The 26977-nt window shown below is 42.9% G+C and overlaps 3 protein-coding genes across 8 annotated transcripts; 2 read left to right on the forward strand and 1 right to left on the reverse strand.

Annotated features, from left to right (window-relative positions):
• On the forward strand, window positions 1-11311 carry fbxo11b (F-box protein 11b). Of its 5 annotated transcripts, none has more exons than XM_041066961.1 (22): window positions 1-316; window positions 1529-1692; window positions 1983-2064; window positions 2284-2428; window positions 2534-2663; window positions 4180-4263; window positions 4423-4555; window positions 4708-4814; window positions 5487-5598; window positions 6463-6569; window positions 6684-6821; window positions 6916-7133; window positions 7365-7545; window positions 7635-7757; window positions 7951-8036; window positions 8151-8227; window positions 8319-8462; window positions 8641-8751; window positions 8845-8952; window positions 9061-9169; window positions 9482-9580; window positions 9818-11311. In XM_041066961.1, the coding sequence occupies exons 1-22, from the start codon at window positions 229-231 to the stop codon at window positions 9945-9947; spliced, it is 2676 nt and encodes an 891-aa protein (XP_040922895.1). In that variant the 5' UTR covers window positions 1-228; the 3' UTR covers window positions 9948-11311. The 5 variants fall into 5 exon arrangements, with proteins under 5 accessions (XP_040922895.1, XP_040922896.1, XP_040922897.1 ...); XM_041066962.1 differs by having other exon boundaries at window positions 2287-2428; XM_041066963.1 differs by having other exon boundaries at window positions 1983-2043.
• msh2 (mutS homolog 2 (E. coli)) lies at window positions 11298-19543 on the reverse strand. The gene is made up of 16 exons (XM_041066959.1): window positions 19327-19543; window positions 18887-19035; window positions 18282-18566; window positions 18047-18193; window positions 17756-17905; window positions 17288-17421; window positions 16759-16958; window positions 16399-16508; window positions 16158-16281; window positions 14900-15050; window positions 14696-14793; window positions 14104-14349; window positions 13806-14010; window positions 13472-13719; window positions 13169-13347; window positions 11298-12511 (listed from the first exon to the last, which is right to left on the reverse strand). The coding sequence occupies exons 1-16, from the start codon at window positions 19532-19534 to the stop codon at window positions 12335-12337; spliced, it is 2811 nt and encodes a 936-aa protein (XP_040922893.1). The 5' UTR covers window positions 19535-19543; the 3' UTR covers window positions 11298-12334.
• LOC121201226 (GTP cyclohydrolase 1-like) lies at window positions 16888-26291 on the forward strand. 2 transcript variants are annotated; one of them, XM_041066967.1, is made up of 7 exons: window positions 16888-16964; window positions 23195-23505; window positions 24065-24174; window positions 24448-24503; window positions 25063-25094; window positions 25249-25333; window positions 25567-26291. In XM_041066967.1, exons 2-7 carry the CDS (start codon window positions 23214-23216, stop codon window positions 25694-25696), a joined length of 705 nt encoding a protein of 234 aa, XP_040922901.1. In that variant the 5' UTR covers window positions 16888-16964; window positions 23195-23213; the 3' UTR covers window positions 25697-26291. The 2 variants fall into 2 exon arrangements, with proteins under 2 accessions (XP_040922901.1, XP_040922900.1); XM_041066966.1 differs by lacking the exon at window positions 16888-16964 and having other exon boundaries at window positions 23114-23505.
• Window positions 26292-26977: the final 686 nt, after the last annotated feature.

Raw genomic sequence — 26977 nt, forward strand, 5'->3', positions numbered from 1 at the left:
CTCCTGCTACAGACTGAGACGGAGCTGGCACCGAGCGGCGATACGGGGGGAGCTGTAACACCACGGAGAAAAAAAGCGATTACACCCCAAATACCAGCGGGTTTTTGATCGCAGTTGTTTGGGTGGATCTGGGAAAAAGGCCGTCCGGGTGGTAGTTTGGGTCGAGGGCTAAATTTGGAAGCGGGCGGTCGAGGATAGCAGTCTATTTTTCAACAACCAACTCCCCAGATGAACTCCGTCAGAGCCACCAACAGGAGACCCAGGCGAGTGTCGAGGCCGCGCCCGGTGCAGCCCGAACGGAACAACGGGGATAGAGGTAAGCTAGGCCACGGTCAGCTAATGATTTAAGACGAAGCCGTGTCAGGGGGTAACGGTCCTCGCGTAACCATCGCGTATACCGTGCTGGGTTGTTCTCTGCGCTCAAAGGCGGCGGGTTCAGCAGGAAAAACCGAGGCTTCTTACTCTGTGGCTTAGGCCAGGCCGCGCTTTGTTTGGCTTGAGTGATTGGGGCTAGCTAACGCCGCTAGCTAGCTTACCAGGTTAGGTGGAGGTTGGGGGTTGTCTTTGCCTAACGTAATGCGTATGTAGCTATACGGTTAACATTAATAGTTCAAATTCAGGTAACCTCATCTGTAGGCAAAGGGATTGACTTCACACGCTCTAACCACGGTCTCTAGGGTCTGTTCGGCCCTTGCATTCCCAGCTGTCACCAACGATTCTGAGGGTGTAAATCTGCGGTGTCTTTGGACTGCCATTTTTGGGGTGTAACGTTAACAAAAACATTAGCAGCGAATGGGGGCAATACTAGCTAGCTGCCCCAGCTTCAAGAGGCCACACGGATCAGCTGTGATAGATGATACCGTGTGATTTTGGATGATTCCTCTGTGTGCTTGGGGTTGTAGTTTAAAGCTAGCGCAACCAGCCGATTGAACCCATATCCCCTTCCTTGTTCTCGGTGCCTGCTAGCCGTAGCTCGATTTGTTTACACCGCGGATTTGCCAGCTACGCAGTTCAGTTTTTAGCCATTAGCCGCACGTCTGATCGACTTCATCTGCGGCCCCTAATTTGACAGCACCACAAAAGATGGGTCTGATTCTGCCCCTATAGGACCCAAAGACAAATGCACACTGCCCAATATCAGTGGTATGACTACACATGAAACACTAGTAATGTGGCTGCAGGGGGTGCATCTGCCATTATCAGTCAGTAACCTTTGTCTGCCTTACCAACTATTACCCTGTCTGTTAGCCTGCGCAGTGTGCCTATAGCATGTGAGCTGAATGCACTCCATTGTATCAATAATGGTAAGGAGAATATAAGTGTCAGTGGTTTAGTTGTTAAAATAAATTATTGGACAATGTGTAAAGGTTTAATTGAGTAAAAGAAATGTGATTGGCCTTTTTAGAGAAATACCCTAGATTTTTATCTTTTAATTGCATGGCCTTGCTCCATATTGCAGCTCTGTGCATTGAAGTGCTGCTTTCGAAAGTGGTGGATGTATGGGAAATGTGTTTGCCTTTCTGTTCAGATGAGGAGGCTCCTGCAGCCGCTGCAGCAGAGATGGCTATTGAGGAATCTGGTCCAGGAGCTCAGAACAGTCCCTATCAGCTTCGACGCAAGACCCTGCTTCCCAAGAGAACCGCTGCTGCCTCTGCCACCGCCTCTGCCTGCCCCAGCAAGAGCCCTATGGAGGTAAGACTGAAACATTTAGTGTATTTTTTTTTTTCATTTAGTTCACTGCAGTTTTTCCCTAATTTCGTTGCACATGGCTGTGTACTGACAATAAAGTCTATTCTAGTCTATTCTGTTTTATTTGCATGTCTACAGAGTTCTGTGTTGTGTGTATGAGAGTGAATTGCTGATTGATTGTGTCCTTGTCTGAAGGAACAATGATTTTGTGACAGGGCAGTAAATTTCCCAGTTGATTACTCAGTGCTTGAATCTTGGCATAAAGTAATTGTCCTACTTGCCCTCTTTTACAGGGAGCTTCCACTTCATCGACAGAGGCCTTTGGCCATCGAGCCAAGCGGGCACGAGTGTCCGGTAAGAGCCACGACCTGCCAGGTGTGTGTTAAATCTCTGCAGCTGGGCAAGGAGAGTGTTAGCTTTTTCCCCTTTTACATAAGCCTTTATTGACTTTTTTTCTGTGTTCTGGTAAATCTTGTTATTTTGAAGTCCATTAAATAACATGACTCCATAGTTAAATGTGCTTGGAGCAAAAGATATTTCCTAAAGCTTACGGTGGGAGTGTGTGTGTTTGTGTGTGTATTTGTGTGTTTTTAGCAGCCCCAGCAGAGCAATACCTGCAGCAGAAGCTTCCAGATGAGGTCGTTTTGAAGATCTTCTCCTACTTACTGGAACAGGACCTTTGTCAGGCAGCTTGTGTCTGTAAGAGGTTCAGCCAGCTAGCCAACGACCCCATCCTATGGTCAGTGCTGCTGAAGAGATGGAAATTGCTCTGTTCCTGTTGTGAATCGCAGTCATTAAGAGACAGACAACTGAAAATCTATGTATGTGGTATTTAACATTGTAGGAAGCGTCTATACATGGAGGTGTTTGAGTACACACGTCCCATGATGCACCCTGAGCCAGGCAGGTTCTACCAAGTCAGCCCTGAGGAGCATGAACACCCAAACCCATGGAAGGAGAGCTTCCAACAGCTGGTGAGTTGTTCTCCATAGTTTTTGATGTGTTTGCTTTTTATGAAGAAAGTGCTTTCAGAGGCTCTTATATATCTTTGCATAGACCCAGTTTATTTTATTCCCTGCTTATGTTATTTCTCTATATATTAAAAATAAACCATGTGCAGTTCGGCAAAGTCACATATGGCCTTTCAATAAAATCTATGCCACTCACGAGAGTAATGATGTCTGACCTGGGGAAAGGAGTGCCTGTGAAGTTAAAACACTTTGCAAACGCACATCAGAAACATTAGAAAACAGATGAATGTGTGTGTGTGTTTATTTGTGAAATATCTCTATATGTACAACAAAAAATGGCCATCAGAGGACTTGATATCAAGGATGAGCGCTTAGGAAAATGTGCTTGATTAAACAGTAGTAAGCAGTGAAATGTAAAGAAAGTGTAACAGTTTACTCATACAAGCTTTTATATATATATATATATATAATTTTTTTCCCCCAAGTTCATAAAATCCATTTTGAAAAATACTTTTTACTTTTCAACTCAAATAGAATTGATTCAAAGGTGCTTTTACTTGCATGCCTGTGTTTAATCCTTTGTCATTGTTTTCTCAGAACACCAACATGCCACTCAGAATTTCTCAAAAGCAGATCTGTAGCCATTCTCTTTTGTCTGGGGAAAATTTTAGTCAAACATTTATGACAAGTAGCTGTCAAAACTCTTCATCTTCGGCTTCTATTTTTTGATACGTACACAGTATTCGTCAGACATTCAGTCTCGCAGTGAATGCTTTTAGTTCATCCACAGATTGATCAGTTTATTATCTGTTTGTGTGCTCACATTGTTGTTCTAAGGCTATGTCAGCAGTAGTATGTGTAAAATTCATTACACTGAAGTTCATCTCATTATCTAATTATATCAATTTAGGGCTTTTGTGAGACTAAACATCCTCCCCAGGCTAATGGCAGACAACCATGTTAAGTGTGAGAATAAAATATTGATGGCTGTCACACAAATTGTATTTTTTTTCTTTATAATCATTTGAGTCTGAAGTATCTTTAGTTGTCCTGTTCTTTCTTTGCTGCTACTAGTGAAAATTAAAGAATGCAGTGTGTTGTTATGTGTTACAAGTCACGCAGTTATCTTTGTGAAGTCTGTGCATACGTTGTTGGTTGGGTTGTGGGCAGCCTCACAAGAAGTTGAAAGATAAACCTGAGGGGGTCAAGAGATGGTTAACGGTACAGGAACCAGAAAAAAATTCTGCGACACACAATTATTTTCTTTTTTTTCCAGACACTTTCCTGTGAATTATTTGACAATTTAACCTCTTTAGGCAAGCAAAAATGAAATACAGGGGGAAAAAATCCCTCTGTTCACAATCTTTAATGACACTTTCATGAGAAGCACATTCACTTTGTTCGGTGTTTTCGATTCAAAAACATCACTTGTGCACCTAAAGATATTATATTTTTGAATCAAATTTACTTGCTATCGTAGATGCTGTGTATATTGAACTTAGTGTTTTCTGTGTTGCAGTACAAAGGTGCCCATGTAAAACCAGGCTTTGCTGAGCATTTCTACAGTAACCCTGGCAGATACAAAGGCAGAGAGAACATGCTGGTAAGTCAGGAACTCGTAGTTAAAGAGAGATCCCTCGGTACTGATATTTTTGCTAAGCACAGCTAATGTTAACATCTGCATATGTTTCTAAACCATCTTCAGATAAATTGTAGGTGTGTGTATATTCTGCCTGAAAGAGTTTGTGCCCTTCACCTACAGTACTATGACACCATTGAGGATGCACTCGGTGGGGTCCAAGAAGCCCACTTTGATGGTCTAATCTTTGTTCACTCTGGCATCTACACGGACGAGTGGATTTATATAGAGTCCCCCATCACCATGATTGGTGCAGGTAAGCATGTTGCCTTCACTGAAAGCTACATAAGGTATTACTTTGATGCTCGTGCCTTGTGTAATCAGTCTCTCATATGCAGCTCATACATATAAACAGCTGTGTTTATGTCCAAATGTATGTGGGTGTTAATGTTAATGCTTTCCTCTCAGCTCCTGGTAAAGTAGCCGACAAGGTGGTGATAGAGAATACTAGAGACTCTACGTTCGTCTTCATGGAGGGCTCCGAGGATGCCTATGTGGGATACATGACCATCAAGGTAAACGCATACCTCACCTTTCCCTCGTTTTTAACCGGACCAGACTTCTGTCACAGGGCTTCACTGTTTACTGTGTAGTTACCGCAGTGAAAGTCCAGCATAGTCTCTTATTTATTATTTACATATAGTTTGGGATAAAATTATTATTTACAAAATGGAAGCTCCTGGGTTTTTGTTTTGGCTTGAACAGAACAGTAAGCAAGAATCAGAAATGAGTTGACCAACAAACACAGGCCTTGTAACAATGCTCATGGGCCCCTGATAACAAAACCGAATTGTGTGGTCGGCAAGAAAATGTTTTTGGGGCTTGGAAAAGGGGCACTTTTATCAACATATAAGAGTGCTGGTTTTGCTCAATTGCATTTGATTGAAAGCTTTTTCATTTGTTGGTTATATATCAGCTGTTATTCACCTGATTTTTAGAATGCAAACTAATAGGGTATAACTTAACTGTGTGTGGTGTTTGAGAGCTCGTTTTTTTTTTCTAATTTAATTTTTAACCCAGCTGCTATCACAGTTTTCCGATTATATCCTGGAATCAGCTTTGCGTATCAGTGGCACAAATGTCTCCAGTAGGAAGAGTCCAGTGTGGATGTGGTGGGTGGACAGAAGCTTGACGTGTTGTCAGTAAACTCAGCCTCTTCCTGACCTCTGCTGCTCCTCTCTCCTCAGTTTAATCCTGATGATAAGTCGGCGCAGCACCATAACGCCCACCACTGTCTGGAGATCACAGTCAACTGCAGCCCAAACATCGACCACTGCATCATCCGCTCCACATGCACAGGTAACACCCACCATACACACACTGATCATTTGTGACTGGGGGACGCGACAATAACATGAACAGTGGTCCAGCCTAAAAAATGACTATGAATATGATTTAGCCCGTTCATGGCAAATTCATCATTAACTTAAAAAGCAGCTTCACATTATATTGTACAGGTGTTTAATCATTGTCAAAGGGTGTAGAGCCATTGTTTTCTTTTAGTTAAAAAGCACGCAGTGTCCCCAAATTTGGTGTATTACTGAATGATCAGTGTGTTCCTTATGAGCCTGCGTCCTAGGATGAAAGACTAAAAAGACTAAATTAGTCATTTGGGTCTTGACTGGAAACCAAGAAGCCCCGGAGCACCATTTTCTTTTTGGCAACTACTGTTATTATGAATGTTTGTTCTCTCTGAAGAAAAATTTTGGAAATGTCAAAAACCAGTGCCAGTATTGCACAGTGTAACTCTCCCTCTCATGGACTGATGATTTGTTTTTAATCACCATGTCACTTAATCAAGTGCTCTGTCTCGATTAAACCGTTAAAGTGTCACATCACACTTGGAAATAATAATTTGTATGTCATGCGAGCACTGTTTAGTGTATGAAGTCTTCCTCTACCTAAAAGAAAATATCATAACCATTTGAAATTTGTGTATAAGGTATTTGCACTGTGTTGGAAGTCATGTCTACAGCAGAGAATTAATCATGATCATCTTTGCGAATGTAAGATTTTGCTTGCTTCTGTCTGTTCATGTCATTGTGAGGTGAATACCTTTTGGATTTTCTTTTTCCACTATTGATCATTTGACAGATTATTTGATCCTGGAAGTTACCCGTGGCCCTACTGTAGTGTGACCTTTCTGTTTTACCTTGTGTGTAGTGGGTTCAGCTGTGTGTGTGAGTGGCCAGGGAGCGTGTCCGACCATCAAACACTGCAACATCAGTGACTGTGAGAACGTAGGCCTGTACATTACAGACCATGCACAGGTAAACCCCCCACCCCCCCACCCCAACAGTAACAGCCATGGTTTGCCGTGAATGAACACACAGAAATGTTGGTACAGGCTCTGCTTCTGACTCAAAGATTTGTTTTTGTTCCAGGGGATTTATGAAGACAATGAAATCAGCAACAATGCGCTAGCAGGAATTTGGGTGAAAAACCACGGTAATCCCATCATTAGACGTAACCACATCCACCATGGACGAGATGTCGGAGTGTTCACTTTTGATCACGGCATGGTAAATGCTCGTCAGCTATATCATATCATATACATTTTACTTGAAGAAACATCACAGACCATCCCTCTCATTTGCCTTCTTTTCTGTGTCTCAGGGCTACTTCGAGAACTGTAACATCCATAGGAACCGTATCGCAGGCTTTGAGGTGAAAGCCTACGCTAACCCCACAGTGGTGCGTTGCGAGATCCATCATGGCCAAACGGGAGGCATCTACGTCCACGAGAAGGGCCGGGGACAGTTTATAGAGAACAAAATCTATGCTAATAACTTTGCCGGTGTGTGGATCACATCCAACAGCGACCCGACGATACGGTGAGAACACACACTTCACACGGGGATGGCATTTCTGGCATTGGTTGGATGCAAAAGCAGAATATGTAAAGGTCAACAAGGCTGATATTGAGAACATGTAAAACAGACCTGAACAACAAAAACTATGAAATCTGATTGCTCCATTGTTAGCATCTTTTCACAAACTTGATTCTGTCTCCATCTGCGTGTTTACTCCCAAGATTGTGACTGTTTATTTCCTTTCATATCCAGGGGAAATGCTATATTCAACGGTAACCAAGGAGGGGTGTACATATTTGGAGATGGACGGGGTTTGATAGAGAGTAACGATATCTATGGTAACGCCCTGGCGGGAATCCAGATCCGAACCAACAGCTGCCCCATTGTACGGCACAACAAGATCCACGACGGACAGCACGGGGGCATCTATGTGGTAAATACACTCACCAGTGAGAAATGTCTGTATGCTATTTGATTTTAAAAAATGGCTGAGAATTAAAAAAGGCACCTTATTTATTTCAGCATGAGAAAGGCCAAGGGGTGATCGAGGAGAATGAGGTTTACAGCAACACGCTTGCCGGAGTCTGGGTGACCACAGGCAGCACTCCTGTCCTCCGCAAGAACCGCATCCACAGTGGCAAACAGGTAAAACATACTCAGACACTGAACACTTCAGACTTATTGAAAACACAGTCACTAATGCGAGCTACAGTAGTTTGGAAGCTCATTGTCTCAGAGTCCCTGTGAGCAGCTGGAGTATAATTAGCACTTGAGCTACACCATTTATGTAAATGTAAACACGACCACACATTTTTCTTTCAATGTTTTTTTTTTTTAGGTTGGTGTATATTTCTATGACAACGGGCACGGTGTGTTGGAAGACAATGACATCTACAATCACATGTACTCCGGTGTACAAATAAGGTAACGGTTGCATCCTTTCAGCAGTGTATCCACTGAAAATGCAACGGGATGGGACACCACGGAAAAGCTTTAGCACATTACTGATTGAAACCATTTTTTGCTGAATCTTGGCAGGACGGGGAGCAACCCAAAGATCAGGCGCAACAAGATTTGGGGAGGCCAGAACGGAGGAATTTTAGTCTACAACTCAGGTCTGAGTTTTACTCTCCCACATCCTCGCTCTCATATGTCGTGTGTGTGTGTGTGCACTTGTGTGTCTAATCCTGCTGTTTAATGTAACAGGTCTGGGCTTTATCGAGGACAATGAGATCTTTGACAACGCCATGGCCGGGGTTTGGATCAAGACGGACAGCAACCCCACGCTGAGAAGAAATAAGATTCATGACGGCAGAGATGGAGGCATCTGCATTTTCAACGGAGGCAGAGGTACTGCAGTTTGATCGATATATGTTTGAAACCTAAAAGTACATCAGCATACCATTTAACTTTAGCATTCAGATTGATAAACCGGAATTGTGGCGTCTTAGCTTATCTTGGTGTTTGTTCCTTGTGATATTGCTTCTGTATATTCATGGTTTTATTCCTGAAATCTTTTCCTCTGCAGGTCTGCTGGAAGAGAACGACATCTTCAGGAACGCTCAGGCCGGTGTGCTGATCAGCACCAACAGCCATCCAATTCTCCGCAAGAACCGCATTTTCGACGGCTTTGCTGCTGGTTAGCTTTTTTTTTTAAACATGAACGTCGTATTAAACAACAACTTATGTCTCCTTTTTATGCTAATGACAGACTTTGCTTTTTCTTCCCCAGGTATAGAAATCACTAACCACGCCACAGCCACGCTGGAGGGAAACCAGATCTTCAACAATCGCTTTGGAGGTCTGTTTCTGGCCTCTGGAGTCAACGTCACCATGAAAGGTAAGTGGCTGCTTTTTGCGTTTAAAGTTCAGCCCAGTCTGATCATAAGATGTGCCGTCTGCTCTCTAACCGTCCTCATCGGCTCATTTTCTTATCCTCTTCTGTCAGATAATAAGATTCAGAATAACCAAGATGCCATTGAGAAGGCGGTGAGCCGAGGACAGTGTCTCTACAAGATCTCCAGCTACACCAGTTACCCGATGCATGACTTCTACAGGTGACCTGCGTCAGATAAAGGGTCCAGAATAAAAGTGGTTAAGGGCAGCAACTAATCTGCAACTAGTTTTAGAGATTTTCGTTATTTTTAAGTAAAAATGCCAAACCTAGTTTTTTTTCCTTATGTTTTGTCGACCAATGTATTAATCAAGAAAATAATCAGATTAATCAATAATGAAAGTAATTGTTGCATCCCTGCATTTAAGCAACTGTTAAGAAATATTTAAATGTCTGCTAGATTAGGAATAGTCTTCCATTTAACCATTTCTTTTTTTTTCCTCATTGTGTTATTGAACCTATTTTGTTTCTGCAGATGTCACACCTGTAATACAACAGATAGGAACGCCATCTGTGTTAACTGCATCAAAAAATGCCACCAAGGCCACGATGTAGAGTTTATACGGCACGATCGGTGAGAATCTTTTTGTTCCTTCCTTCCTTCCTGACATTTTTATTTTTCTGACAACTAGTTATTTTGCCGTTTCTGTTGGGGAACAAAAACAAAACAGTGAAAATTCTGTTTTTCTGGTCTGAAAAAGAAACCACTCTGTAGTTTCACTATTTTATATATTTTAAAGGTAGCTTGACATTTTCTTTCACTTCTTTGAAGGGACTCTCGTTCTTAATCATTGGTATCTGTTCCCCTCAGGTTTTTTTGTGACTGCGGAGCAGGAACGTTGTCCAACCCGTGCACGCTGGCCGGAGAGCCCACACACGACACAGACACTCTGTATGACTCAGCGCCGCCCATCGAGTCCAACACGCTGCAACATAACTGAAGGCATCCGGTCGAGTTACACTCTCTCACATAAGCATACAAACACATTACACTGCACACAACCATACACACGCACACGCATACACACACTTAAACACACACAGTCACATACACACATCCACTTGCAGCCATAAGGACCCAGAGAGACTCTATGATTGCGGCGCTCTCAGATGGGATCGAGGTGAAAGAGGCTGCAGAGGAAGCAGCTTCCTGCCCGCTGCAGTCAGACTCGCTGCAGCGGAGGCAGACTCCACTAGAGGGAGCAGTGGAGTTGATGGTAGACTGACAGAATGGCCACAAGAGATTCCTCACTTGAGTATTTCTTATTGCAGTCAGTAGACAGAGAGAAGACGGGAGGAGAAGGGCTATGCAGAAGGGCTGTCGATGGCGGCCTGCGCCACTTTGGCAGCACATGAAGATCCCCCTCCCCTGGTGTTAAATCCATGGCTCCCAGCCCACTTCTTCTTCTTCTTCTTCACAAGAACTGCTGTCAAAGAGACTTCCTGCTTCCTCGCAGCTGTCATCCCCATTGGCTGCTCAGACAGTTGTAACTAGGCAACGGATGGGAGGATGTTAAACTGTTGTGTGTGGATAAAGAGCAAGATTGTGTGTGTGATGGAGCACTTGGGCTTTTTTTTTTTTTTTTTTTTTTTTAAATATGTTTTGATCAATGGATTTTATTTCAATGCTTTCTCATGTAGTTTTGTATTTTCAAGCAAAAAGCTGACTGTATTTGAATGTCTTTTATTTTATTATATATTATTATAATTATTATTATTTTTCTTTGGTTAGCGTCCCTCCTCCCACCCCGGCAAACTGCAGAAACTCAAAAGTTCCAGTGGTGAAGTTCTTTCTGTGAAAGAGAATCTCGTTTAAACACTAAAAACCCTCTCCAGTATATTAGCTTAAATGGCAGGTGGAGGGGCTCCACAGTTGTATAAAGGTGTGTATGCGTGTGTAAATGTGTGTTGTGTACAGTGAAAGTTAGGTGTGTGTGTGTGTGTGTGTGTCTATGTTTATAAGTTGATGCAGTCAGTGTTTTGTGGAGAGGGTTTCAAGAGGAGGCACCAGAGCCCCTTTGAACTGGAACCGATGAGTCAATCTGCAGCCCCCCCCCCCCCCCCCGCCCCACCCCATGTCCCTGCCCCCTCGCCCTCCCCCCCCCCTTCCTCTCCCCCGTGTATCGTGGTGACTGTGGCTCCTCATGCAGCCTGAATCGTATGCATGTACCATAACATCTAGACTTAATATATTGTGAAGTATTCAATAACCATTATGTAGATGCTAGTTGGAATTCAAAAAGGGGTATACTTTCTTAGAAAGACAAAAAAAGAAAACAGGAAACTGGCCATTTCTAAGAAAATAAAACTTTATTAGATCAGAGGTGTCCGTCTTGTAAATTAACTCGAGTATGATGAAATCCACATCCTGCCCAATTACCAATAAACACCCAGTCTTACTGAAGAAAATGATGTTTAAGTATCCTAAGAGATAACGTTTACCACGTTAACAACTGCCCCAAAAGAGTGTCTGTCAGTACAGTCTGTCAGGTGTTACAGGTCCTCATGAGTTAGAAATGTGCTAAGAATCATTAAAATGTACAGACTTAAATATCAGAATCATCTTTCATTGGGAAAACTGCAAAAAAAAAAAAAGACCTCAGCATTATGCATCTGTAATTGTTGTTATAATTGACCTTTGTCAGCCTGGTGAGATGTTACTAAATTGTCTGACTTCAATGTTTGGAGGTGAACCTGTTGAGCATGACTGATAATGTCCAACCTGTGCTGTCATACACTGACAGAGGCAACCTATTGTCCATCTTAACAGAAGGACTCCATCACCAGAAGCCAGTTTGAAGTCTTCAAAAACTGTTAAAGGATTAACCGAAGTATTAGTTAACTTCTACTCACCAGTAGCTGACGGCACATTCAGAGTCCTGCTGTTTTCAGTGGGCCTCTAACAATTGTTATGGATTGACTGCTGGGTCTTTAAAATGCAATTGATATTTTTACTGTTTTGGGGGTTTTCAAACACAGAAAATGTAAAGCTGAATTTTGGGAACTTGTGCCTAAAATGCTGCGGTTGACATCTGCAACATCTTCGACCCGAATTCATACTGCAGCTATGGTAAAAAAAAAACAAAAAAAATATGGTCTTGGATTTTGCACACAGCGTTTCCAAAGAAATCTGAGGTTCTTAAAACAGCCAGGACGCAGCTATTGATGCGCAACATGGTGTCAAGCAGGTAAATAACTGGGCCTGAGAAACATCTAGGAATAATTCTTTATTGAAAAACTATACAATGTAAGCGCTCTAGTGTGTCTGTCTACATGTATGTGTATATGAAATGAATCTCTGTTGAGAACATATACGTGCATCTAAAAATCAAGCGGTTTTTACAGGAACACAGCGGCCAAGGATCTCCTTTACATACGAGTTATTCTTGGCGACCAGCTCCTGCTTCATCCTCCTGAGCTCTGCCTTCACCTCCTCCTCACTCATGGTGGCAGCAGGAAGTGTCTTCACCTTCTCCAGGAAGTCCTGGATCAGGTTTTCCCCCACCTGAAGAGAGAGAGAGAGAAAGAGGCGGGACATCAGCGCCCAGCGGCTGCAGTTGTTGAGTAAAACCTTGTGTCACAGTGAGTATTTTTCACACCTGAATCCATTTTAATGTTTTTAATGATTATATGTTTACTTACAACCCCTGATTTAAGATTTCAAATCCACGCTGATGCTCAGTTGGCTGTGGGTCACACCTTAAACCCTGTTCTTTTAGCCTATATTTACATTTCAGCAAAACAGCACTAAAAGTATGCGGAATTAGCAATTAGCAGCTCCTGTCTGCAGATGTACAGACAACTATCACTGGATTACTTTGATAGTGGAGAAAACTTAAAAGGAACAGATTTATGGACTTTTATTCACAATGGGCACTGGAGACAATAATGTCCTTCAGAAGTGAAAGCCACACTGAATCTAAAAATATATTTGTGAATGTACAGATTCGACAGAGCACTCAGGAACAGTAATAATTTTGATGAAAACTGTGGCGATCGGGTGCTGATGGATTTTAAGTGCACTTTAGTGTCATTGCCTCACGTCTCTCCCTCCATGACCCCGTGGGGAGCCATGCCTCAGGTTTAAAAACTTCTGTTTACAAATATACTAATACACTCATATCTGCTTACAACAGGATATTGTGTAAGAGGAGAGTCCTACTTGTTTGTCTGTCCGTCGTCTCTTGGCCTCAGGCTCTTCCTCCTCCTGCTCCGACTTTTCCCCTGCAGGTTCCTGGAACTCCTCCAGCTCCTCCGCCTTCTCCTTCGCCATGGCCACCACCGATGGCGGGAAACAAGCCAGCTCAGCGACGTGGATACCAAAACTCTGGTCACATACACCTGAGCACACAGTTAGGGCCACGTCAGTTTGGTGGGGACTTTCTGGAAATAATAACTACTAATGCACTGCTTCTATATACAACATGATGTAATAACACTGGCATGTTGATGTGTGCTGTCTGACCTGGTTTGACTCTGTACAGCATGGTGAGCGTGTTGTGGGAGGTCAGGGCCGTCACGTGCAGGTTGTGGACAGAGGGCTGATGTGCTGCGAGCGCCGTCAGCTCGTGGAAGTGCGTGGCGAACAGACAGAAGCAGCCGATTTTGGAGGCGATGTGTTCACTGATGGCCCAGGCCAAACCGAAGCCATCGTATGTGGACGTGCCTCTGCCGAGCTCGTCGATGATGATGAGCGAGTTCTCCGTGGCCGAGCTGGAGCGAAAGCACAGACGATGAGACCAGGCTCATACCACTTGTGTTTACTGAAGCTGTATAAACTTGTGCGTGCGTGCACCTACCGCAAAATGGCAGCAGTCTCCAACATCTCGGACATAAAGGTGGACACGCCTTTCACCTGGCTGTCCCCTGCTCCCACCCTGGCCAGGACACTGTCAATCATGCTAAGCTCTGCCTTCTCGCATGGCACAAAGCAGCCGATCTGAGCCATCAGGGCGATCACACCCACTTGTCGGATAAATGTCGACTTGCCTCCCATATTTGGTCCTGGAAACAAGAAGAGAGGAGAATCAGTGATGATGTCAGAGTCAAGTATCGCTGATATGATGTGGATGTTTCACTCAGCAGACCTGTTCTCACCTGTTATAATATAGAAGCTCTTCTCTCCCTGGACGAAGGTGATGTCGTTGGGTATGAAGGCGGTGTCTGCGTCTGTCTCCATGCAGGGGTGTCTGGCCTGCACCAGCTCCATACGCCTGCAGCCGTCAGCCAAGAGGCGGGGCCGAACGTACGGCACAGGAGCCGAGACGGATGCCACGGCGAAACTCGCCACCGCGTCCAGCTGCGCTATCACATCGCTCAGCGTCTGGAGCGGGTCCACGTAACCTGGTGGTTCGAAGGGGTTGACACTTCAAACGAATGCTCAGAGAGAGAGGAGACAGCGGTGTGTGCAGCCTTCAAAGCAACTGATGTTTGATTTAAAAAAAAAAAAAAAAAAAAAAAGGCATCTGACCACAATCTCACCAGCACTTCAACTCTTGCTTAAAAGTTCAAAGCAGAAGAATTTGTTGAAACTGTGAATGAAATCAATTACTAAAAGGTCACATAAGAAAAATTCCATGTAATTAAGAGATTATAATTTCCATGTAGGTCTGATAGTCATATCTTCTGTCTGTCAAATCAATGCCACGCTGACGAGAAAGAGTGAGCAGCATGTGATGAGATTCCTCACCTGAGGCAATGTTGATGATCTCTTTGACGATGGCGTTCTGGGCCTCCTCATACTCCTCCCTGCTCTTGGTGTACTCCTCATTCAGAGAGCTCAGCTTACTGTAGACATGTGAAAGTGCACATGCAAGAGTGCGGACCATCAGCTGACAGAAAGAGCGGGGTTATCCAGGCTGACATTAGGTATGTGTGACGCAGTGAGACGGACCTGTTTGTGAAACGCACTCCGTTCTTCTGAACGTCCAGCGTGGTGAATTTCTTGTTGTTTCTCAGACTCTTCTCGTCCTTGCAGGTGACTCTCAGGTAAAAACCCAACATGGCGTTTGACTCCAGCTTCACCGTCTTACCAGCATCCAGACCTGAAACACAAAATTACTACAATGAGCTCAAAGTGAACTCCAAACGGCATCCAAGTAGGAAAAACAATTATTTGTCAACTCCAAATATCCATCCATTTTCTGCCCGTTATCTGCTTTCACATCACTGCCGGTCACATAAGATAACCTAGATGTTTCTTTCCCCAACCACATCCTCCAGCCCTTTTTGCAGCACCCCAAGGCGATCCCAGAGCAGAGGGGATAAATATTCCCTGCAGTGAATCGTCACCTGCTTCTAAAAATGAACTATCCCTGTTTTCCTTTAAATCAAATATTAAATATTAGTATGAAAAGAGGAAGAATTTCTGGTTTTGTTGCAGCGATGAAGCATACACACACACAGCTGCCGTACAGTAGCTTAAATGCACCTTCTAAAAAACTGTACCTGCATGTCACGGCTAAGCTGACCATGTGGAAACCACAAACTGTAACTCACCAGTTTCAATTCCTCGTGTTTTCTCAGTTTTTCTTGTCAAGATCGTTGCTCTCTCGCAAAGCAACCAACGACATGTAAACACAATTACTTCAGCTATGAACAATTGAAGGTATATTTAGTCTCTTATTTAGAGACACCAAACTTTCTTTCATTTTTATCTAAAATGAATAAAAGAAAGAAAACACAAAGAATTAGAAAAGAAATGTTTTTAAATTGTTTTGTTTTTGAATCTACACTGATTTTAAATTTAGGTTAAAAAACAACTATGAAGGTCAAAAGACAAAACTGTAAAAGGCTTTTACATTGAGGTGTGTTAACAATAATATAAAATACAGAAAGATGGAAAGTTAGACTAAAAGTTTTGAACATTAATGTATCAGCTGATACATTAATGTTCAGGGTTTTAAAGGATAGGATGACTCTGCTTGGAGAAACATCTTGGGATCTTTATCACATGGTGACTGCATGGTGTAATCAACTTGCTTTGCCGTTTTTGTCCTTTGATGAGGTTTTTTTTTTTTAAGAAAAACCCTCATCAGAGGATATGTGCGTGCAGTCACTCCATTAAAATCCAGAATGGAGCTGATATATATCTGTTAGATTAACAGATACATCTTGGTGTCTTACTGTCTGTTGTATATGTGTCTAATCACCCAGTTCTCTGGCTGAACTGTTCAGCACTGCCTGCATGCTCTTTTCCAGCGCGTCCATCTTCTCTCTCAGCTCACTCAACACCGGATCAAACGATGCCTTCACCAGGAATTCGTGGTGATCAATCTGAAAAACAAAAAAAAAATGCGTTAACAATACACAGAATTGATAATGTGCAAACACATAGCAAAGAACAACACTGTTACATCTTCCACATGTACATATAAATGTTAAAGTTGAGACCTGGTTCATGTCCAGAGTGGTTTCAATCATCTCCTGATACTTGACAAAGTCAGTCTGCAGGTCTCTGAGAGGGGAGAGGAACACTGCCTCCAACAGAACCTGGTAACTACCTGCAATACACACACACACACACACACACACACACACAAGTAGAGTAAACCAAGTAATCTATGTAAACAGTCAGAAAGATGTGACTCCAGAGTGTGTGTGCAGTGTAAATCAGGAATAACAGCATCTGTAGCATAAGTGTTCAATTGAGTGTCGAGACAGGCAAAGTGCTTCTCGTCTTTATGCTAAGCTAAGGTGAGCAGGTGATGCACACGCTGATTCAATTGCTGCATGTTTGTGTGTGTGTACTACCAGAGTATCTCTCCAACGCCGTGATGAGGGCGGGGACCTGGCTCACGGCCTGGTAGACGCGGTAGCAGTCCTGCAGGGTCGCACTGTGACGGTGGAACTTCTTGGCCAGGCGGTGAAGATCAGGAAACCGCCGCAGCAAATCCTCCTGACAGGTCTGCCTGAGCTCAGAGTCGCACACGAAGCTCTCCACCAGGTCCAGCCTGCATGTGAGTACACACAACACACACACGCATAAATATGTCAAGAGTATCCTCAACATTTGTCCTCATGTCCACAGGAGCAGCAATTTATCCAATAAACATTGAGGTAGTCTGGACCAAAGCGTTTTCACCTGTTTCTATGATTCAATCAAACAAAACCATAAGTTACAGCTGAAACAATTAGTCAATTAATCATTTAGTCAGTTGACAGAAACAAATAATTATCAATTCATTGTTGGAGTCATTCTGAAATGTAAGTTTAAATAGGTGATATAAATGAAAAAAATCTACTTTATTTTAGCTACTAAACTATCTCATCATTTCATTACCTCTCCTCTATTTTGGTTTTGTCCATGAGTGGCTGTTTGATCCACTGGTTGACCAGTCGCTGACCCTGCGGCGTACGGCACTTGTTCAACAGACCAGCCAACGAATGAGCTCCGGTGGTGTCGTCAGGTGAACCCTGGAGCATATGATTCAAATAGCGAATCACATTTTCGATCATTAGACATCCAGTGACGCCCAAACCTGTGTCAAATGTTTTGCTATTGTATTACAGTCAGCAGCAGCAAAAGCTTTGGCTGTAACGTTGCAGAAGTTAGCCTGTTTCAGGCTAACCAAAACTCTTCCATACTTCAAATGTCTCTTTTTTTTAATATTTTGACCACAACACACTGAATTCTTTCACCTCCTTCGTCTTCGGGCAAAAATCTAAAGGCCCGAACCAACTACCTGCATAGCTAGACACCACTACGAGTCAGAAAGAGAATGGTTTCGACCTGGTCACTGTCACTGACCTGGAAGAGGTTCAGAGCCCTCACAGCAGCGTTGTCCAGCCTCATGTACTGACCCAGGTCCAGAGTGGTCAGACTGAAGGAGTTGAAGTTGGACTCGTCAGAGAGCAGTTCTAGGAAACGCACCACTGCTGCCAAGCATGACATAGCCACCTGTGAATGAAACCACACAGAGCTGTGAGTTTGTTTGATCTCAGACTTTTTCAAAATGATAAAGGTTTTACTTATTTTGTTACACTGACGGTCAGTTTATAAGATAAGATCCCTTCACTATTGTTGCTGTGTTCTGTTGACCTGTTTGTCCAGCTCAGGCAGCGTGTTGCTGGCCACAGTCTCTCCTCTCTTGGCTCTCAGCAGCCTGTTGAGATCCTGGACCATGTCCTTGCTACTGAACTCTGCTCTCTTCCTGTCAGAGACCAGCATGCCGCCACGCTCCACCACCTGCACAGACACACAATTTCAATAACTGTAGTATTTGTGCAGCACTTTTCTTAACACTGTTACAAACAATGAACTGAATTTAGAATACCTCTCGAAGTTTATTGCTGTCAGTGTTGCCTTCACCCTGAGCTAAGAGACACTCTTTGGGGCTGAGTTGGACAAGCAGGGACTCCAGGTTGGAGAAGATCTCGTTGTCTGGAAACTCGCACACTCCCATCGTCCTCTGGGCGGCGTCCACATAGCCAACCCCGACCACGCGCTGTCCGTCAGCACCTGTAGCAAAGCGCACGGCTACGACTCCTGCACAGCCCTCAGCTCCGGTTCCACCGCCGAACAGGATCTCCTCAAACTGAGTCAAGTTTCCTGGAGAGGCCTGAGTGTGGAGGGAATGGCCAAGATGAATGAAAAGGAAAATTACTTTATTGATTTATTACCTCTTTACCTTGAAGATCCCGTTTAAATTTTTTTGTGCTCAATTTCATGTTACATCTTGTACGTCTGGCTTTAGGACTATGTTGGACTTGGAATAGGTTCTCCCTTAAATTAGTATGTTTTTATATATAACAATATGATGACTTGTGCATACATCTGACATTCTGTACATACTTGAACCATATGACCCAGCCCTACGTAATATTAGGATAGACAGTATGGACTAGGGTCTTTCAGCAAACAGAAATAACAGTACAACACCTTGTACTCGATCTTCCAGTCATGCTCCTTGCTGCTCTTGCTGTGGTTCCTGTACACCTCTACTCTGTACTGCCTCACCAGCAGCAAGTCTTTCACAAAGGCCTCAAAGTTCAGCTTGCTCAGGACCACACTCTCCAGCTTGCGACTCCCTGTTGACCAACACACACATAAATATTAGTTAACAACTTCAGGGCTCCACGTTTATATTTATTTTTAGGGGCTCTGGTGCACAGGCGAAAATTAAGGGTCGTGGTTGTTTCTTTAAAGGGATGTCATCCATGCATCTCTCTTTTTTTCCTCTTCAGAACGTAACGCTGTACTTGCAGTCAGCTTAGCATAGGTAAATGCATCAACCACACGCAGCTTAGTAACCGCAAACGCCACCGGGTTGCAAGCTTCAGCTAGCTACGTGATTAGCCAGGCTACAAATGCTCGCATACCTGAGCCCAAATATTTTATGACCCCATTCGTCTTGAAAACTTCCTTCGCCGCGAATACGGCGTCTTTCCCGTGAACGGTGTAGTAGTCGTTACGGTCGAATATTCTGAAAGTGGTGTCCGGCTTCTCCGGCATGGAGAAGATGAAGTTTAGAAAGCCGTGCTCGGCTGCGCTATCCATGGACAAGTTCTGCTTCGGCTGCACCGCCATGCTGGAATCTCCCGCCACCGCCGTGGACAAACAGGAAATTACGTCGTGTCGTCGTAACGTGTTGCCTTAGAAACGGGACCGAACCCGGAGATAAATATGTGCCAGTTCTTTCTGTTTCAGTTTCTGTGTTTTTTTTCCTCCTCGCTTTTAAACAATATTTTTCTTAAGCTTTAGATCACATAATATATAAGCAAACGCTCACAGTGTGTTTACAGCCACAGCAATGCAACAAATAAACATCTGGAGAGAAAGAAGGGAAAATAAATAATGATTGTTATTTATTTATTTATTTTTTACTGGAGCGTGAAGTACCCTACTGGTCTGGAGTGTAAATTAATAGCCTATAATAAACTATTATCAAGTAGGCTAATTTATAACTTTCACTCAGAATCAGAGTCTGTTTTGATTAGCCAAGTATACAAGCATACCTTGAATTTGTATTAGTGTTTGCCCCATAAATGAAAAATGGAAGGATAAGAATAAAAATCGAAGTAAAAACAGGTAACAGACAGAGAGGCTTAGGTAAAGTCTTGGTGTGAAGTAGCTCTGACAAAATTAAATGTCGAGCTAAAGTCAACAAACAGGAGCCTGACGCTGGAGGATGAAGAGCAGGGCTAGGTTGACTGCACCATCCACAGACCTGTTAGTCTGGTATGCAAACTGCTTTCTGCAGACAAGGACCAAAGGTGTGAAGAGGAGTGGATTTGGACTTGGGGGGAAGAGCAGTCTTAGTCTGTCAAACCTGCAGAAGAACTTGTTCAGGTCGTCTATCTATGTCAGACGGTGTCTTTTTGTAGTTGATGAATTCTTGCAGATTTTTCCAAACTGAAGATGGTGTGCTCTGTTGATTTAAGGGTAAAGGTGATGGACGGCACGGTGGTGCAGTGGTTAGCACTGTCGCTCACAGCAAGAGGGTTCGAACCCTGGTCTGGGCTCTTCTGTGCGGTGTTTGCATGTTTTCCCTGTGTCTGCGTGGCTACTATAAAATTGCCCCTAAGTGAGTGTGTGTGAGTGGTTGTCTGTCTTTGTGTGTCAGCCCTGCGATTGGTGACCAGTCCAGAGTGTACCCCGCCTCTTGCCCATAGTCAGCTAGGATAGGCTCCCCGTGACCCTGACGGATCAGTATAGAAGATGAAAGAATGAATGAATGAATGATGGGTAATTACATGCCTGCATGTGAGAATATGTGACAAATCTGCTCCCTTTGTTCCAGGATTTGTGCAGTCATGAATGATTCCAAGAAAGCTGTAAGACTAATGTCGTCAGCTCCAGCACATTAAAATTGTATCTGTTGTACTAGAAACAGAGATCACACTTTCTTTGTCCATTATCTAAGAAAGTGTGTATGAGAGAGAGGGAGAGGGAGAGCATGTGACAGGGCTTAATTGTTAGTGAGAAATGGGTTATATCAGAGGATGTGTTGGTAAAATTATATCACCAGAATTTTGGCATATTAAATATTGGGTGTTTTTTCTGAGCCATCTCAGGTGATCTTAAGAAAGGAAGAGTTTGTGCTACTTGGGCTCAACACGACTGGCTGTACTTTCTATTGTACTTCCCTGTTTTAATCTGCAAAAACCTGTTAAATATTTCCTCAACCAAACCTGAGATATGTCACAGTATTCTGGCAGACCTCAAGCATGGCAAGAATTGCAGAATGATAAAAGTGATCTCACTGACTCAGTTCTAAGGTGAACAAATTTTCCCAAACAGGAATGGAGTCTGGTTTACTTCTATTAAACTGCATATTACTTTTAAAAAAAAAATTTGGTTCACCAAACCTGACAACTGAAACACAGTCCAAAGGAACAGTTATCAGAGAATATACTGCTCAGTATGACATTGTATCTGTAAGCCTTAAAGCTGAATAACTTACTGTCTTCACATTAATTTGTGAACTGTAAATTACCACAGTGGTCACACACCACATACAGGAGGACAGGATCTCTGAGAGGTTAAGGAGCTTAGGGGGTCATGAGCTGAGCAGCACAATTGTTTTTGTGCGCTCACAGACATCATGAGTTGGGAAACTAATTTAACTTAATTCTCCCAACATTTGCCCTTTTGAGTTTTACAGCAAGGACTTTAAATCTCAGCTATCTGGAAATATAGATTAAGTCTATTCAGTTGCCAAAATCACAGACAATCATGGTCCCCAGAGGATGAAGCTCGATGACTTTGATGAGCCACTGACTTTTCATCTGCTGCCACCAGCAAGATGACTCCTGTAGCTCACAGTAAAATATTCTGACAAGCAAATTTCTGATTTTAATTTGTGGATTCACCTTTGGAGGGGACAAATCCCAGATAGAACGACACGGAGAAACCGTTGCTGAGCAGCTGAGGGGATCTGCAGCATAATCTGTCTGCTTACAACACGACATCACTGCCTCTGCATTTCTCTAAAGCTATCAGCTAGTTGCAGCGCGCCATCCTGGCATTCATCCCCAGGTGGTTTCATACTAATTTACACCATGATTCACGTTATTTGAGACACTCTCACTCACTCACTTTAACTGAGGTTTCAAAAGCTGGAGACTCCCCCACCTGTAAACCTCAGTCCAGTGGATAATTGACTTTGAAAGCAGATTTGAAATACTGAAACCCAAAGGATTGTCCAAGCAGTTACGAGTTAAAGAGCCTCTAATATCTTTAAACAGTTGTCAGGTGCCCATATGGTGTGAACACTGAATCTTGGTGTAATCACTCCTCCTGTTCACACTGACCATTAGGAGATATCTTCTTTATGCACTTTCAATGTAGAAGGAGAAGTGGTACAAAATCAACAGTCTTTCTTCTGCGTCAAAATGTATTCAAACCTTTATCTAAAGCTAATATTAGGATTTAGCAGTTTCAGTTAGACAAATCAAATGGGTAACTTCAAAAGTTAGTCTTTTTATCATGAAATTCCCCTTTTGTGCTTCCCCTCATAGTGTTTCTGTGTGACAAATTGTCCAATTGATTAGTTTAATTTGGAGGACTGCAGCCTCCTAATATTTCCAATGAACTTTGGAAAACATTTGACTGGGGTTTTGTAAGAGACATCTGATGACCAGTATGAACAAGAGGAATGATTACAGCAGGCAAAACCTGTTCATATGGACACCTGAGTACTGTTTAGAAAAAATGTGCACATACTATTGAATGTTTTTTTTTTTCTGTTTTAACTTTAGTACTATTTTCATGAGGATATATATACGACTACGACTGGATTTACATGGAATTTCAATTTAAAAGAGACATAACAGGCCTGACCGAATAAAGAACACGTCTGAGCCCCACGTGAAGTCATGAGCCTGCTGAGCTGTCAGAGAGCTTAGTTTCTAGTAAAGTAACATAATCAGAACTAATGAATGGGGCACGGATGATAATACGGTGTGCCTAAGTGTCAAGTGATGAGAGATGCAGAACAAATTGGTTGCATGCCCTGCTTGGTTTGGGAGGGGGCTGCTCTGTGATGACATTTAACTCTGCTGACGATACTCGCTGTTTTGACGTAGGTGGCACTCTGACAAATGGGAAACGGATGCGCACTCGGCAGCAGGTTTAGGCTTTATAAACCCAGTGAGCACCGGGGAGTGGAGTAGCCGCAGAGAACTGCAGGGTGACAGAACGCTCAGGACATCTCTCACTTTTATCTCCTTCCTTCTCTTCTTCCAGAATCGAAAAGCGCTCCGACATGAACGGCCACTGCAACGGAAAGGTCAACGACACCGTGGAGGAGTTCCACTGCAACAACGGCTTCAGCGACCTCATCATAGACACCAAGACGTCCGCCGTGCACCGCAAGCACGAGACGTCCCGCAAAGATTCCGAGGACAAGTCCCACTTACCTGCGCTCGAGGCCGCCTACACCAGCATCCTGCGGGAGCTCGGGGAGGACACGGACCGACAGGGGCTGCTGCGCACGCCGCTGCGCGCCGCCAAAGCCATGCAGTTCCTCACCAAGGGCTACCACGAGACCATCGACGGTGAGTCAACAGGTTCCTGACTGTAAGGTTCACACTGGAAGATGCTCTTGTGTAATTATAATGTGATATGGTCCCATTCTGTGTGGATTAAAGGGCGGGAAACACACTGTTGAGTGACAAGAAAAAGGCTGTTGTTTGGCTTGGTGATGTTGCATTGAATTGAATTTAACTGTAAGGTGTGTGTCCTTGTGCTCCTCCACACGGGTAGTGCTGTATAAATAATAAGTCAACATCCAAACAACTCAAGAAGTAGGCTGATTTCCACAACAACTGAAACAACTGCTGGATAAATTCACGAGTTGGCAGATATCAATGTTTGGTGTTTTTCTTTGGTTTTTTTTGTTTTTACTGTTTTCACTGTTTACTGTATTTCAAGACGTCTCCTTGGACTTCATGAAGATGCTGTAGCCAGCATTACAGTTAAATGTCACAAGATTTTAGGACACTATTCACATATCACGGGGAAAATTCTCATTGATTTAACAAACTTTACATTTGCAGACTTTTCTTCGTTTATTAATTCTTCGTTGAAAATTCTGATGTGTGTTTGTGCCCCCAGACATCCTAAATAATGCCATATTTGATGAAGACCATGATGAGATGGTGATTGTGAAAGACATAGACATGTTTTCACTGTGTGAGCATCACCTGGTGCCCTTTTTTGGCAAGGTAAGTCTGTGTGTGTGTGTGTGGAGTGTTTCTGGTTTAAAAGCAAACGTTAAATTGACCTTAAAAACAAATTACTGACCTGATGATGATGATGGTGGTGGTGATGATGACTTGCGATGTGTGTGTGTGTGTGTGTGTGTGTGTGTGTGTGTGTGTGTGTGTGTGTGTGTGTGTGTATGTGTAAGCCTTGTAAGTTCACCATTGAACTCCTAAAATTTACTCTCTTTTACTTATGTGACTTCTGCTCTCGTTGGCATGGTCATTTCTTTCCAGGTTCACATCGGGTATATCCCCAACAAAAAAGTGGTGGGACTGAGCAAGCTGGCAAGGTAACACAGCAGACACACACACAGCACACACACACACACATACCCTCCTGCTGTCACTGTGGCTGTATGTTTCTGGTGTTAGTGCTGGGTGGCTGCGTTCTTCTGTTATCTCAGTGCATTGACCTGGAGGCTTAGAGTCTAAGCCCACTGGCCATATTTAGTCCCCTCATCAAGCACACTCACAGACACAAGTCTAAACTTTCTCTGCTCTCGAGCCATGAGAAAATCCCTTCGGACCTGTGGGAATCACCAGTTATTATCACAGCCTGTCTGTCCCCTTCTCTCCCTTCCCTAAAATATCGCACCGCCTCTGAATATACAAACCCAGAACAACAGTAACAGAGTCACTGGGTTTTATTGCTGTGGTCGAATCTTGCTTGACAGATTCAGAGAATCCAGTAGGGTGAATCATTCACAGATGAAGGGTCTATACAGTTTGATGGCCAGATTAGAGGCCAGGGGTCAGGGACTGATGCCAGTCTGTGTTTATCAAAGGCTTAATAATTATTACGCCTTGTAATCAGTCCTCTCCGCTTTGCTTGTGCTTTGGTTTCTGCAGGATTGTGGAGATCTTCAGCCGGAGGCTTCAGGGTAAACAACCAAAGATACTGTGCAGGATTGATAGTCTTTGCACATGATAACAGAACTTTTCTCCCATTTTAATAATTCAATTCCCATTCAAATAATTTGAATGTAATCTGATATTATCTAGTTTACAAATGGGCACTTGTTTTGTTTTGTTCAGTTCAAGAGCGCCTGACCAAGCAGATTGCCATGGGAATATCTGAGGCTCTACAGCCAAAAGGTGTAGCTGTGGTCATTGAAGCAGCGTAAGTACACAAACACACACACACACAGAAGAAGAATTAACACAGTCAATTAACAATTAACACAATCTTCCTTTTACAAATCAAACAATAAGACCTGTAGACCTGTAAAAGGATGTAGTGTTCCCCTTTAAACAAATGTTCAAAGACTTTCCTCGAAGCATGTTAAGGCTACACACAGTGCATGTCAGATGCTACAGCTGCACATCCATGTGTGCATGCTTGTGTCTTTGCAGGCACATGTGTATGGTTATGCGTGGCGTCCAGAAGATGAACAGCCGCACAGTGACGAGCACCATGTTGGGAGTTTACCTAGAGGACCCCAAAACCCGAGAGGAGTTCCTGACCCTTTCACAGCACATTTAACAAATTCCGTACACCCTTCACTCCCGAGCCTTTGTATTACAGTAGCACATGGAAAGCTCTGGAGTAACAGTGGATCTGCATCTGACTTTACTTTAAGAAAATGACAAACCAAAAGCAGGAAACGTAAAGCTGCTTTTTGATGCAGGATCCAGAGCCAACTCTGGAGCTCACCTCAATACACTGAAGCCTGAAAGATTTCTGTCCTGCTGCTGAAGTCCATCAGTTAAAATCACTGTGAACAAAATAGGAAATAGAAGACTCACATTCTTGGTGCCTTTGGTAGATATTTTACAGTCTTAAATTGCAATATTGTTTTTATAATGTATGAAATCTGAGTGCAATGTTGTAATGTGATAATACTTAAGATTTACTTTTTTCTTCCCTGATGGGAATTTCATTGGTGCTTTTGCAAAGAGATACCCTTATAATAATTTAACAAACTATGTGTCAATTCTGAATACATTTATAGTCTTTGTAACAAATGACATTTTTAAGCTATAAATCAAATTATTATATCATCTGTAGTCCAAAGAGTAGAATAAATGATGTACTAAGTAGATATTAGCTTTTGTCAGTGATCACTGTATTAGGTAAATAAAATATAAACATTATAAAAGTTGTCAACATTCACGTATTTCATTCTACAGATTCATTCTGTAGTATTCTGTCTTTGAGCTAAATGTTAACATGCTGATGTTTAGCAGGTTTAATATTTGCCAAAGTCACCGCCTTAGGTTGGTGACCTTGGCAAAGAACAGCAGAGGCTTGATGGAAATGTCTTTAGATTTGCTGGTTTTTAGTCATAAACCAAAGTATTGGGCTACGTTTGATGGCAAAGTGATTATCAGAGTTATTATAATTAATCCTGAACAGACCATGATTTGTGCAAAATGGTTAAATACCCAGATTTCTTAGATTTCTCTGATTTCAGATGCCACATGGCAACAAAAGGCTATACTATGACTATTATTATATACTGTAATAAATACAGTATTCTATTACTGTAGTGTGGAATTGGGATGTATCTATTAAGTTGATCCTCAACATTATTTTGTATCAGTCTCAGGCATCATTTATATGATTTGCACATTATTGGCTCTGGGTTCACTGTGTAAAAGGTAAAACCTGAGCCATTTTACTGACATCCTTGAACGCACAACACAGAATAACACAAAAGGGCAGTGATATAACAAGCAAACAAGAGGTTCCAGAATTATATAACCAGTTATAGCTGTAGTCAGTTGTAACCAAAGGTTTTTTTTATTTTTAAATCACTGCAGG

Source organism: Toxotes jaculatrix, chromosome 21 (genome assembly GCF_017976425.1).
Source record: "Toxotes jaculatrix isolate fToxJac2 chromosome 21, fToxJac2.pri, whole genome shotgun sequence".
In the NCBI taxonomy this organism is placed as follows: domain Eukaryota; kingdom Metazoa; phylum Chordata; class Actinopteri; family Toxotidae; genus Toxotes; species Toxotes jaculatrix.

Coding starts and splice junctions, on each gene's coding strand:
- fbxo11b (XM_041066960.1), top strand. CDS start 229: ATGAACTCCGTCAGAGCCACCAACAGGAGACCCAGGCGAGTGTCGAGG. Junction 2,429..2,533: donor GCCAACGACCCCATCCTATG/GTCAGTGCTGCT, acceptor TTAACATTGTAG/GAAGCGTCTATACATGGAGG. Junction 8,228..8,318: donor AATTTTAGTCTACAACTCAG/GTCTGAGTTTTA, acceptor TTAATGTAACAG/GTCTGGGCTTTATCGAGGAC.
- msh2 (XM_041066959.1), bottom strand. CDS start 19,534: ATGGCGGTGCAGCCGAAGCAGAACTTGTCCATGGATAGCGCAGCCGAG. Junction 17,422..17,755: donor GGGCTCTGAACCTCTTCCAG/GTCAGTGACAGT, acceptor CATATGCTCCAG/GGTTCACCTGACGACACCAC. Junction 13,720..13,805: donor GAGACTGCTGCCATTTTGCG/GTAGGTGCACGC, acceptor CTTTCGCTCCAG/CTCGGCCACGGAGAACTCGC.
- LOC121201226 (XM_041066967.1), top strand. CDS start 23,214: ATGAACGGCCACTGCAACGGAAAGGTCAACGACACCGTGGAGGAGTTC. Junction 24,504..25,062: donor GGACTGAGCAAGCTGGCAAG/GTAACACAGCAG, acceptor TGGTTTCTGCAG/GATTGTGGAGATCTTCAGCC. Junction 25,334..25,566: donor GCTGTGGTCATTGAAGCAGC/GTAAGTACACAA, acceptor GTGTCTTTGCAG/GCACATGTGTATGGTTATGC.